This window comes from Periplaneta americana, chromosome 14 (genome assembly GCF_040183065.1).
Source record: "Periplaneta americana isolate PAMFEO1 chromosome 14, P.americana_PAMFEO1_priV1, whole genome shotgun sequence".
Lineage (NCBI taxonomy): Eukaryota > Metazoa > Arthropoda > Insecta > Blattodea > Blattidae > Periplaneta > Periplaneta americana.
The window spans coordinates 13,774,309-13,788,820 of NC_091130.1; the positions used below are offsets into that span (position 1 = coordinate 13,774,309).

Sequence of the window (14,512 nt, forward strand, 5' to 3'; positions counted from 1 at the left end):
CCTTCAACTGTTTAAATATGGCATGTCTAAAGTGGAGTAAGAAATATGTTTCTTATCATCCTGTTACTCTTTTTGCCTTCAACTGTTTAAATATGGCATTTCTAAAGTGGAGTAAGAAATATGTTTCTTATCATCCTGTTACTCTTTTTGCCTTCAACTGTTTAAATATGACATTTCTAAAGTGGAGTAAGAAATATGTTTCTTATCATCCTGTTACCCTTTTTGCCTTCAACTGTTTAAATATGACATTTCTAAAGTTGAGTAAGAAATATGTCTTTACATATAATTTTCCCTCATTTCCTCAAATATCTCACATTAAATTAATCTTCAAGATTTACGACATTCAACATGACAGCTTTGAATGTTTTATTATTAAAATACAGTACCTGTAAGGAAATATATGACTGTCTGTCATATGTGCGAGACTTTTATTATTAGAGAAAATATTGCGACATTGCAAAAAAAATTTATTTCGAGATTTTCTCAGAAATGCATGTTTACGGTATTCCTGGTTAAAAAATGGTTTTGGACATGTCATTTGTCTGTTTACAGTGTTTCTCCTTAAAACTATTGGATGTTGTACATATTCAGTACTGGTATTTATGAGTTAATTTATCTGGGTATTCAGTATCCATGAGTTAATTTATCTGGATATTCAGTATCCATAGTTATCCATGAGTTAATTTATCTGGATATTCAGTATCTATGAGTTAATTTATCTGGATATTCAGTATCCATAGTTATCCATGAGTCAATTTATCTGGGTGTTCAGTATCCATGAGTTAATTTATCTGGATATTCAGTACCCATAGTTATCCATGAGTCAATTTATCTGGGTGTTCAGTATCCATGAGTTAATTTATCTGTATATTCAGTATCTATGAGTTAATTTTTCTGGATATTCAGTATATATAGTTATGCATGAGTCAATTTACCTGGGTATTCAGTATCCATGAGTTAATTTATCTGGATCTGGATATTCAGTATCCATGAGTTAATTTATCTGGATATTCAGTATCTATGAGTTAATTTATCTGGATATTCAGTATCCATAGTTATCCATGAGTCAATTTATCTGGGTGTTCAGTATCCATGAGATAATTTATCTGGATATTCAGTAGGCCTATCCTTGTTCATTTATCTGGGTGTACAGTACCTATGTCTTAATTTATCTGGATATTTAGTATCCATGAAATTTAGCTGGATATTCTTTATCTGCGTATTCAGTACCCATGAGTTAATTTATCTGGATATTCAGTATCCATGAGTTAATTTATCTGTATATTCAGTATCCATGAAATTTAGCTGGATATTCTTTATCTGAGTATTCAGTACCCATGAGCTAATTTATCTGGATATTCAGTATCCATGAGTTAATCTATCTAGTTATCCATGAGTCAATTTATCTGGGTGTTCAGTATCCATGAGTTAATTTATCTGGATATTCAGTATCCATAGTTATCCATGAGTTAATTTATCTGGATATTCAGTATCTATGAGTTAATTTATCTGGATATTCAGTATCCATAGTTATCCATGAGTCAATTTATCTGGGTGTTCAGTATCCATTAGATAATTTATCTGGATATTCAGTAGGCCTATCCTTGAGTTCATTTATCTGGGTGTACAGTACCTATGTCTTAATTTATCTGGATATTCAGTATCCATGAAACTTAGCTGGATATTCTTTATCTGAGTATTCAGTACCCATGAGTTAATTTATCTGGATATTCAGTATTCATGAGTTAATTTATCTGAATATTCAGTATCCATGAAATTTAGCTGGATATTCTTTATCTGAGTATTCAGTACCCATGAGTTAATTTATCTGGATATTCAGTATCCATGAGTTAATTTATCTAGTTATCCATGAGTCAATTTATCTGGGTGTTCAGTATCCATGAGTTAATTTATCTGGATATTCAGTATCCATAGTTATCCATGAGTTAATTTATCTGGATATTCAGTATCTATAGTTATGCATGAGTCAATTTACCTGGGTATTCAGTATCCATAAGTTAATTTATCTGGATATTCAGTATCCATAAGTTAATTTATCTGGATATTCAGTATCCATGAGTTAATTTATCTGGATATTCAGTATCTATGAGTTAATTTATCTGGACATTCAGTATCCATAGTTATCCATGAGTCAATTTATCTGGGTGTTCAGTATCCATGAGATAATTTATCTGGATATTCAGTAGGCCTATCTTTTGAGTTCATTTATCTGGGTGTTCAGTACCTATGACTTAATTTATCTGGATATTCAGTATCCATGAAATTTAGCTGGATATTCTTTATCCGAGTATTCAGTACCCATGAGTTAATTTATCTCGATATTCAGTATGTATGAGTTCATTTACCAGGGTATAATGCACATGATCTTGCATTGTAGCATCGTGGTTCAAAGCATCATTCCTGAATTCACGTTACGGAAAGAGCACTGGTTCGAATCCTCATGAGGAAGGAATTTTCTCATGACATTTCTGTCAGTGTATGGGAACAGTGTCCACTTAGTGTCATGGAGAATTTGGGGAGCTAATCTAGGTACCAAAATCCGGTTTTGAAAACCAGCTGTAACAGCTGGAAAGGGAGAAACATCGTGCTGGCCACACATTACTACCGTACTGGTTGGATGATCGTTCACCTCCGTTTAGGCATGCGGACGTGAGGCCAGCAGTTTTCTGGTCAGCCTTTGTTGTGCCACGGATTATTATAATGCACGTGAAATATGTAATTTTAGTAAAAAAAAAAGTATGTCATTTAAAATTAAGAACACAAAATGACCATAAACTCGAAATTATCAAAATATTTTTTTCTTGCATAAGGTTAAGAGATGCAGAAAACGACCTAGAGTACCCAGTATGTTTTCCTTCCAGACGCTGTATGTTTCGGAGAAATTAATTATTGTTATATGCAAAATTATTTCTACTTAGATTGAAAATATTCCGAATTCAAATAGTCTTCTTACTTAGTCACTACCTATGGTGAAGAATCATTTCATTGTACTTCAGGTAGTAGTAGAAAGGATCTCATTTTATAACCCATTTGTTATGCATGATTTAACCTAAGTACAGTCTATATAGGTTAGATTCTACGTCACATTTAAATGCATATTTTCGTATAGAGAAAAATATTAGAAGTGATTACAATATCTATATAGGCTAGCTATTTTATGTACATTTGTGAAAAATGAATTACATGCATCTGCTTAAACAATAAAATAAAGTTGTTTCAAAATGGATGAAATATACTGGCCTTGCCTAAAATGCAATTACCATTGGTTTTAAACTTCCCCCCTCAATTAGATTAGATTAGATTAGATCTTTATTAGCCGAATAGAATTACAAGCATTCATGGCGTCGTCAGTACACAAGAAAAATGACATAACATACAATATAATACAAAAATAGACTTAATTCTAAATAAATTTAACAGTTTAATATTACGTGACATGCAAAAAAAAAAAATTTTAAAAAATAAATATATATATATATATGACAAGCTTGATCTTCAGTCTCCACTGTTCTATCTAGTATCTTCTCTTTTTGCTTTTCCCTGTCTTTTCTTCAACTCTGAGTTACCTGAAACATAAATGTCAAGGGCAGTATCAAGAAACGTTAAATACTAAAATTTTAAAATTAGATATTCATTTGTGCAAAATGGCATATGTGTTAATAAAATGTTCTTTACCTCTTTTTTTAATTTTCTTATGTTAAGTTCTTTGATTTTCTGTGGAAGTTTATTATATAAATTGCTGCCTCTATGTGATATGCTGTTAAGACTTCTGGTAAGCCTGTGGTAATTCAGATGTATGTTTTGGGATGTTCTGGTGTTATACTCATGATAGGTTGAATTTGTTTTAAAGGAATCTATTTTTTGATGAATAAAGCACAATATCTAAATTGACATGTTTTTTGTTTAAATTAAGTTTAATCGAAATAAATAGTTATTTAGACTGATACATTTTTAAATGAAAGCCTGTATAATGGAGAATGTATTGCTTTCGTGATACTCATTTGTTGTCTTCATTCTATATTACATTTTCTCGATACAAGTATTATCACTGAAGAACTGTTAAATTATTTAAATAAATACCTGCTTCGTTGTGTTCCTTATATCATATTTGGAAAGATCTCCCTGTTTGTCCAATGTAGAAGTTGTTACAACTATTGCAAGAGTTAGTTTGCATACATCTGTTATGTATTTTAATTTCTTGAAAGATGACGCTATCTTGTACGAATATGTGTGTTTGTTTTCATATGTTAGTGTGATGTATTTGTTGTGTTTATATATTTGTGCTGTGTTTCTTTGTTTCTCGTTGTTGTGTTTAGTCATTTTTTATGATGGTGTCTTATTATGTTATGGTTGTATTCATTCTCCTGTGCTATGTATTTGATAGTGTGTATTTCTTCATTATAGTCTTGTTGGATCAATGATATGTTGATTATTCTGTACATCATGGATCGAAATTCTGTATGTCCGTTTTGTGTAGGGTGATTAGAGGTGTCGTGTATGTGTGTTAAATGTAGGTAGTGGTTTTCCTATATTGAACTTAAGTTTATTGTTTGTTTTTGTTAATTTAATATTAACACAGAGACAGGCCTCATGGGCTAGCGGTCAGAGCTTCTGACTACAGTTCATGAAGTCCCGGGTTCGATTCCCGGTTAGAACACAGGAATTTTTCCTTAAAGGGGAATGTTCCTGTGTTCGTCCATGGTCTGGAAATTAGGTTGGGCTAAGTTTTAAGACCTCTCCTGGCACTTCATAATCATCCTGTCATAATGTCAACCTCAGAAGTGCCAGGAGAGGCCAGAAATGTCAAATGACAACCTGGTGGCATTGGATATAAAAATATTAACACGGTCATTTGTTGCTTCGTTCATTCATTCATTTATTATACAGGGTGTCCGGGACAAAATTTACCAATAAGAAAGTTTAATAGCTCGCCAAATAATTGATGGATGAAAATGCTGTTTGCGGGAATTGACAAAGGCACTTCCAAAGTTTCGAATGACCACTAATAATCTTCTATGTGTGCACTTCTTGTAGCACGACAGATGTCCAGGCGATATTCAAGTTCTTGCCATGTGTTTCGTAACATCTCTGGAGTGACAGTTGCACAAGCAGCGACAATTCTCCGACGCAGATCCTCCAAATCTGCCACTACAGTCTTGTACACAATGTCTTGTATGTATCCCCAAAAAAAGAAGTCCAGTGGGGTTAGGTCTGGGGATCTGGGAGGCCATGCTGTAGGTCCACCTCGACCAATCCATCGCTGAGGAAAGCATTCATTCAAGTGATCTGTAACATGTAATGCATAATGAGGCGGAGCTCCGTCTTGTTGGAAAACATATCCCTGTGGAATTTGAGGAATGGCGTAATTTTGCAGCATATCAAGATACACATTTCCATTGATAGTGTTTTCCACAAAAAAGAACAGTCCAATCACAGTTTCATGTGTAAGTCCGCACCAAACATTAATCTACAAGAGAACCGGTCTCAAGAAGTTTTCTATGCCAAGTTGTTATTGTGTGCATATCTGGTGGTTGCTTCTCAGGCCACTGTTGTCTAAATCTTCTCTCCACTATCTTCGGATACTTGAATTCGGCAAGCCAATAGCAGCCTTGAACTTTTTGTTGCACTGTGAGCGCCATTTTAATTACAGCTATGTCAACAACAATGACCAAATGTTGCCAACATCACACATAAAACTTAAAATGTCCCTCTTTCATCTGCCGCAAATTTCATTTTCCTATCTCCAATATTACGCGAGTTATTAAACTTTCTTATTGGTAAATTTTGTCCCGGACACAGTGTATTCCATAGATCTTACATGAGCAATGAAGCTTTAAGATGTGGAACAAGTCACAATATTACAATTACAATTTTTACAATTTGTTTACAATATTTTGGCGAGATGTAGTAGATGAGGTAAGGTCCGAAGATTCGCCAAAAGATTACTCGACATTTGCCTATTGGTTGGGGAAAACCCCGGAAAAAACCCAACCAGGTAATCAGACCAAAGGGATGAAATGAAGAAGGCCGAGTGCCTTATGCCAAGAGCAGCAAAGTTTCAGCTAGATGTTAGCTGTAATCTTAAAAACAAATGTTCCTTCACTCTCGTCCTGAAGTGTGTTCAAGTATTGAATTTAATTTGTTTCAGCTCGCTCGCAGAAGTCTGCTGACAGGCCTGAGGGCCTTCTCAAGTGCTGCTGAGGGCAAACCAGCTGGAGGCATGTGTTTCGGTACGTATCTATGTTAGGTATGATCTGAACCAGTGGTGGCCAACTTTCTTAGCTAAGGGACCATGATATACAAGTTCTGAAGTGGCCAGAGCCACAGTTTCACAACATTTACTATATACTACTGACTATTCCGTTTGGTCAGTGGCGTATGCAGAATTTTATCAAGGTCATGATTAAAATAGTTTATAATTTATATTATTGGTATGCCATTAGGAAAGTTCAAGATAACACAGAGGGTTTGGAATTGAACGGGTTACATCAGCTTCTTGTCTTTGCGGATGACGTGAATATGTTAGGAGAAAATCCACAAACGATTAGGGAAAACACGGAAATTCTACTTGAAGCAAGTAAAGCGATAGGGTTGGAAGTAAATCCCGAAAAGACTAAGTATATGATAATGTCTCGTGACCAGAATATTGTACGAAATGGAAATATAAAAATTGGAGATTTATCCTTCGAAGAGGTGGAAAAATTCAAATATCTTGGAGCAACAGTAACAAATATAAATGACACTTAGGAGGAAATTAAACGCAGAATAAATATGGGAAATGCCTGTTATTATTCGGTTGAGAAGCTTTTGTCATCTAGTCTGCTGTCAAAAAATCTGAAAGTTAGAATTTATAAAGCAGTTATATAACCGGTTGTTCTATATGGTTGTGAAGCTTGGACTCTCATTTTGAGAGAGGAACAGAGATTAAGGGTGTTTGAGAATAAGGTTCTTAGGAAAATATTTGGGGCTAAGAGGGATGAAGTTACAGGAGAATGGAGAAAGTTACACAACACAGAACTGCACGCATTGTATTCTTCACCTGACATAATTAGAAACATTAAATCCAGACGCTTGAGATGGGCAGGGCATGTAGCACATATGGGCGAATCCAGAAATGCATATAGAGTGTTAGTTGGGAGGCCGACGGGAAAAAGACCTTTGGGGAGGCCGAGACGTAGATGGGAAGGTAATATTAAAATGGATTTGAGGGAGGTGGGATATGATGGTAGAGACTGGATTAATCTTGCTTAGGATAGGGATCAATGGCGGGCTTATGTGAGGGTGGCAATGAACCTCCGGGTTCCTTAAAAGCCAATAAGTAAGTAAGTTTTATCGGTATTTTATGTGTTGTGTATTATTATTATTATTATTATTATTATTATTATTATTATTATTATTATTAGCTGTTTTTTCAGAGGGGGATGTGAAACTAGTTCTGGGAAAAATGTTTGCGACAACATCGTCACGCTGCGGCTGCGAAGAAACATTTGCCAATGTGAAATTTTCACTAACCTCGCGAGAAACACTGCGACTTTTTGCTAAAAAGAATTGTAAAATTGAGCTTTGTGGTCACTTAGACATATCAAATAACCCGGAACAATAATGTGAAGTTTATATTAAAAATATGAACTGTCAAATGCACAAAACTTTAAACAAACATTTCACAATAAAGTTAGAACTCAAAACTAATGAACAGGTGATTACCGCTCTTAAAATGAGTTTAAAATCGACAATGCACAATATTTAACATGTGCACTGCATAACTGTCAAAACAATCTTTTCATTATGTTTCACAGCATATTGAATTTCATACTGTTCCCGCTTCATTTTATTATAATGTTGGTACTAGGCAGTAGGTCTCTCTGTAATAAAGAAAGCATTGTTATAATTCGAATGTGCATCAGCTCTAAGTGCAGGGATTATATTAAAGGAAAGGTAGAAAGACTGTGCCTTATATCGATGTAGATTTTGTTATTCTGACAGTGGAAAATTAGAGAAGATCACATAACTGTATTTGAAATTGTTCATCATCTTGTTCTGCAGTTTCAATCTTAATTGGATTATTAAACAACGTTAGCTATGGCTTCGTATTCTCAAAATCTATAAACCGATTGCAAACTGCTTTGAAAGTTAGTCAAGGAGTTCAGTGCGTAATAATATATTCACAACAGGAAATTCGTCCATCTCTTCTTTACACGACAGAAAATATATTAAGTTTCTTCTTGCAAAAGTTGATTTCAAGTGTTTCAGACAATTGATAAAACCATCAAGATGGGCAAATAAGTCTAAGATATTTTGATTTTTGCCCTTGGAATTTTATAGTAAGTTCATTGAGATGTTGCATAATGTCTGTTAGGAATGGAAGGTTGAAATTGAACTTCGGATTCTGTAACTATGGTACCGCACTTTCAAAACATTTATTTTTAGTTTCATTCAGGAACACGATAATGTCCTTTATCATGTAAACTAATCTTTTGAAGCGATTTCCCTTCTGAATACTGAATCAGATCACCATATGCTTTCTAAGAAAGAAAGAAACTTCAGAAGTGTCAAAGATCGCTTTCCTCCTCTGATCAAATTCACACAGTTTGTAACAATTTTCACCATAACTTTCATTTCCAAATCATCATCATCATCATCATCATCATCATCATCATCATCATCATCATCATCATCATCATCTTCCTAACAGGTGATAGTCCTAGAAGAACTGTTCCGGACTACAAAAGTTTTCTCACCATCTCTTCACAGGGTGACGCAGTGATCTTTTCTCTGTTGATCTGCAGTTCAAGATCGCTCGAGGAATCCTTGTTCTAGGCATACGCTTGACATGGTGAAGCCAGTTGTCTTGATATTGATGAATATACTGCAGTACAGATTCCATTCCCAGTTCTTGTAGGATGTCTTCATTTCTTTTATGATCCCATTTAGTGTATCCTGCTGTTCGGCGCATGAACTTCATTTCACTGGCATTAATTCTGTTTTCATCGTTTTTTCGTAAGGTCCAAGCTTCGCTGCCGTAACAAAGGACAGGTCTTGCTAAGGTCTTGTACAGACGAGTAGCGGTATGCTTCTGGACTAAAGAAGGTTTCATTATACTGTTGATAATGCCTGCAGATTTATTGAATTAAACAATTTTTTGTCAGATATCTAGATGAGGTAGAAAGGAAAGCTTGAAACCAAGATAATTTAATTCATTAACCCTTTCTAAAATGTTACCATTTATACAAATTTTGCTTCATACAGGTTCTTTATCGCAGAATGTCATTATTTTGGTTTTTTTCGTGGATATTTGCATGCGATATTTATCAGCTATTAATTTTAAACTATAGGCTGTTCGTTGTAAATCATCTTCTGAAGTGGTTAGCAAAACCAAATCATCTGCAAAAGTCAGTACTTCCAGATATTTATCAGAAATAACGAATACCAGTGTATCACGAAATCTTTGGTGAAAACTAACAGTCTAATACATAGGTTGGATAAAAAGTTATGGCAACACTGCTGTCACGTGATGATGGTGCGTTCGAGAGCTGCCAGCTATGTGGACATGAACAAGGACTGTTAGATGAGTTAGTGCAACCAGCGGCGACAGTACTCTGTCAATCTACTGCAGTGTGTAGAACGTAGAGCGCCCTAAGACCACGTTTACAAAACTAGAGCAACGTTCCTGGATCAAAATTGAAGTGACACGAGGTCGTAGTGCACAAGAATGTTTTCAGGGACTGCATGTAGCATGTGGCGATGCAGCGTTGCCATATCGCACAGTGGCATGATGGGTTAAAGCATTCTGGGAAGGCAGGAATGCCGTTCAGGACAACCTCCGTACAGGACGATCCCGCGTGGAGGACAACACAGTTAAACTCCATGCTTCCCTGTTGGATGCTGATCGCCAATGGACTGCACGTGAGTTAGCAGTGGAAGTCGGAGTATGTCACAAAACTGTGCTCCACATTCTGCAAGACATTCTGGGTTACCGCAAAATTACAGGGCGTTGGATACCCCATGAAATTTCCGAGGTTTAACAATAGCACCGCTATGCAGTCGCACAGGCCTTGTTGGACCGGTACCAAAGGGAAGGTGACGCTTTCTTGGACGAATCATCGCTATGGACGAAACTTGGGCTCGCTCATACGAACCAACCAAACTTGAAACGCCAATCAAATGAATGAAAGCATCCAGGTTCTTCTCGTCCGAAGAAAGTGCGCCCTACACAAAGTGCTGTGAAGGTGATGTTCATTGTGGCGTATGACATTGATGGGGTAATACTACATCTCCAAGGCAGACGGCAAACATGGACTACTACTGCAGGTTCCTGCAGCACCACCTTCGTCCAGCCCTCAGGAGAAAACGACGACACTTGGTGGTACAGAACCCCATCATTCTTCATGATAATGCAAGGAGTCACACCGCCGCTGCTGTCAAGGACCTCTTGCGCTGCTGGCAATGGGAGATTCTGGAACATCCACCTTACTCACCCGATATGAGTCCATGCAATTACGATCCTTTCACCACTGTGAGGGACCCGGTACAATACCAGAGATGAACTTATCCGTGCTATAGGGCGGTCAATACGGAACATCAACAAAGATGGATGAGCTGATGGTGTACGACGCCTTCCAAACATTTGGCAAAAGTTAATAAGTAAGGGGGGCGACTATATAGAAGATACGTAAATGTTGTACCCCTGTGAATAAAGCCATGTCAGATATATCGAACTGTTGCCATTACTTTTTGTCCAACCTTAGTAATACTGATTATGATAATAAATAAAACTTACTTTTTAACCCAGCCGCAAGCTGCACAAATATGTGATCCACAGGCCACCAGTTGGCCATCACTGTTTTAAATAGTTGTGAGAGGTTTCGTAGAAGAGGTTGAAATATAAAACAAATACAATGATATACTTGCAGAACTGAGTCCTGAACAGAAGGAGATTCAAGAACTAGCAAGGAAGTTCACAAGAGAAGAAATCATTCCAAAAGCAGCAGAATATGATCGTACAATGGAGTACCCATGGGAGGTTATCAAGAAGGCTTGGTCAGTGGGCCTTACCAATGTCCACATTCCTAAACATTGTGGTGAGTATTACGTGTTATGGCTGAAGAATACAATAACACAATCTCAGAGATAACCGAGTATATGTGGGTGCATGCTGTCTGTATTAAATATTATTTATTTATTTATTTGTTTGTTTATTTATTTATCTATCTATTTATCTATTTCATCAATCTTTGTTCACGTTATGGCTGATCAGATGTCATATTAAATATAGCTGTCGATCGACTAAAAATTTTGGTCGGTTAATCAGATGCATTTAATCGATTAATGGACCAGTTAATCGATTTTAAATAGTGTTTTTAAATATCTATATGAAAATTACTAAATTTGAACATGGAAAAAAATGTTTGTGCAGTAGGTACAGTGTGTCTTTACATAACCTATAAACATATTTTCCAATTATCCGGCAAAATCAGTTATCCAGCACTGGCTTTGTCCCACAGTTGCCGGATACGAGGAATTCTACTGTATATACAGATTACTAAGGCTAGGATTTTCATGATTTAACATATTTTTTTTTATCAAGTCAATGAGTTACTATACTTGTTTTTTTGAAAGATGGGACATGACAGGAGCATTGCAATTGGAAAAACAACTGAATGTCACATAGCGTGGTAGGCCTGTTGCTATGGTAACAATGGTTGAGTTGCCAAACTTAACATTCTCACGTGGCGAGTGCTTAATAGCTCTCTTGGCGACATTTATTGTGCACACAATGTTAGCATTGGTACGTTTCGTCTTTGATTCTCTGTCGATTTTTGTATTGTTTTCTTACATTCGCGTCAATTGTCAATGAATGTTTTAACATCAGTCATCTTAACATCAAGTGCTAGCTTCCATCAGCTGGCAGCATGGTAGTCCATATTGGCAACATAGCACTGTAGTTCCAAGCTCGGCCGCTTAACTGTCATGTCCCATCTTTCAAAAAAAAAGTATAAAGTAACAGAAATCCATTTAATGGAAAAAATAATTAAATTAAGGTATTTTGTTAGAGCATATTTTAATGATCTATTGATCATATTCAGCATATTTTTTTTAAATTTTGAAGCTTTTTATACACTTGTCTATATCCAATGTTCGTTTCCTTTATTTTTTCAATTTCTTAGAATTATGTTCTTTTATTTTCCTCTGGTAAAATTGTTATATTTCCTTCCTCACCTATTCTGTGAATGTGCAAAATGGATTTGATCCTAAAAGGTCAATATTTGTCTATTATTTTCACACAGGTAGAAAAAGAGGTGGCTAGGCATCTCACTTGAAGCAACTGAATGTGAAAATAGGGAAAACCACTTTGTTGCCAAATTTTAGAAAGAGGAGGGTGTGTGTGAGAGAAACAAGACAATCAGAGTCAAGTGATTTTACTCATTTTAAATTTGCTCCCATTTTATCAGTAGAAGTAGGAAAAAAGCTTTTCTATATACTACAAAGCTTTGTTGAAAATTTTCATTTGAAAATTGCACAAGATATTCATTGTACACTTCAACTCAAGTCTCATAATATAGATACAATGAAAGTTTATGAAAATAAGTTAGTATTTTCCGTTTTGAATAAAATTTATATGCCTTGAAATCCCTTAAATTTCACATTTTTCTCTTCTGGTTGTCATTCTAGGTATAGTTTATACCTTCAAAGTAAACTATAAAAAATATTTAAATTTGTTATGGCATATTTTTTATATTATAGAGCATATTTCTGAAATTTTTAGGTTATAAGTGCATATTTTATACTGCATATTTTGGCGATATTTAGGACATAAAAATCCTAGCCCTACAGATTACAGATTAACAGTGACAACTGACATGGATAAAGTGTCAGTACTTAAATAATTAAATAACATTATTATTCTAATAACAGTAATGTAGCTTCAGTTTACATTGATTATAAGCCTATTTGAATATACTCGTAAATAAAATTCACAATTAAAATTATATAAATTACCTTTGTTTGGCTGCTTGTTTCCAGCTTCTGCATCTTATATAATGTATAATTTCCTAGCATGTGCTTAAAGGCAATTGACGCTGAGAGTCTTACTGAGATTTGTAACATACAGGTGGAGTGGAAATGGGCTGCATGGAAGGCTGCATAATTGCTGAGGAGCTGGCATATGGCTGCTCTGGTATGAAGACAGCAATTGAAGGTTCTAGTCTCGGTGTAAGTAGATTGTGTGCTCTCCAAAACCATGAATGTGGTAAATTCTCACTTTTAATACGTTACAACATATTGTCTTGATATGTTCATTTTGTAATGTTGCTCAAATGTAGTAATCTTATATTTTCTCTTCTTTAAATAGCAAACTCCTCTGGTTCTCGTAGGAACAAAGGAGCAGCAAAAGAAATTTTTGGGAAGACTTGTGGAAGAGCCCCTAATTGCTGTAAGTATACCAGTGGCGGTTATTCAAATGAAGTACATGAAGGCCACCTTCACCCCTTTTTTCGTGCTTTAATAAAATATATTTTATCAATAAATTAAAATAAAATGAATCCTTCACTAAACCATATTTTGCTCTATTTTTTAATATCTTGTTCGGCTTAATCCGCTCAGTTAACATTCACTGCAGCACTTCACATGAACCCCTCACCAGCCAGGCCACGTGGCTAGCAGACCAGCTGAAGGTCCGAATGAGACTTTCCTTTTGGCCTTCAGTAAACACACCCGGTTGCCATGACAACGAGTTGCTTACTATGAATTACCGGTCCCTTTTGCGAGGCTATTATGAGGGTCTGTGGAGCAGGCATTCATCTCCTTTCTCTATTCTTGAAAGACAGAATCTCTCTCTCGTCCAAACATTGGATCAGGGTGGCAAACTGTAATATTTTGCAACTAAATAAGAAAACATAAAATATTCTGTAAAGAAGTTAAATATTGTTTAAATTTAGCATATAACGTATATATTTTGGTATTTTTTAACGTTAGCATCTCTTGAATATTATGTTTTGTATGGATTTTGAAATAATTTGAGTATCCTGTAATAAAGAAAGTTGGCATAACATTTGAAACTACGTTGTACATTTGACCCGCGCTGACCAACGATTTCGCTTTACGTATTCTTTGTTGTGATAAGTGCAGCGAAGTGTGAAGGTGTTACTACGTGTATTAATGCGATGAAAAAATGAATCCGTTAAACGATTAAGTGTGTAATCTTTTGGAGACACCGTTCTCTCCTTGGTGTGCAGAAGATAAGCAAGATATTTTAAAATACCGCAGAACAACAAGTCACATTAATATAACTATGAAAAAAGTGAAAAGTGGTGGTCGGTCATACAATATTCAGTTTGAAGATTCGTGGTATGCCGATTGCAACTGGTTATGTGGGAGTCACTAAAACGAGAAGTTATATTGTTGGTCTTGTCTTCTTCTGGGGAACGAGAAACCCGCTTGGAATTCAACTGGATTTTGCGATTTCAGAAATGTCAATCGCGGTCTTCACAGCCAT

The 14,512-nt window shown here is 35.6% G+C and overlaps 2 protein-coding genes across 3 annotated transcripts in view; both read left to right on the forward strand.

The window, feature by feature from the left end:
* Positions 1–14,512, forward strand: part of LOC138713166 (medium-chain specific acyl-CoA dehydrogenase, mitochondrial-like) — a 632,224-nt gene that overhangs the window by 425,147 nt on the left and 192,565 nt on the right. The window lies entirely within an intron of this gene.
* LOC138713160 (medium-chain specific acyl-CoA dehydrogenase, mitochondrial-like) overlaps positions 1–14,512 on the forward strand; it is a 45,834-nt gene that overhangs the window by 19,386 nt on the left and 11,936 nt on the right. The window contains exons 2-5 of the mRNA XM_069845000.1: positions 6,170–6,251; positions 10,932–11,099; positions 13,130–13,230; positions 13,370–13,450. Coding sequence (XP_069701101.1) covers positions 6,170–6,251; positions 10,932–11,099; positions 13,130–13,230; positions 13,370–13,450 — 432 coding nt within the window. The remainder of the gene's footprint in view (positions 1–6,169; positions 6,252–10,931; positions 11,100–13,129; positions 13,231–13,369; positions 13,451–14,512) is intronic.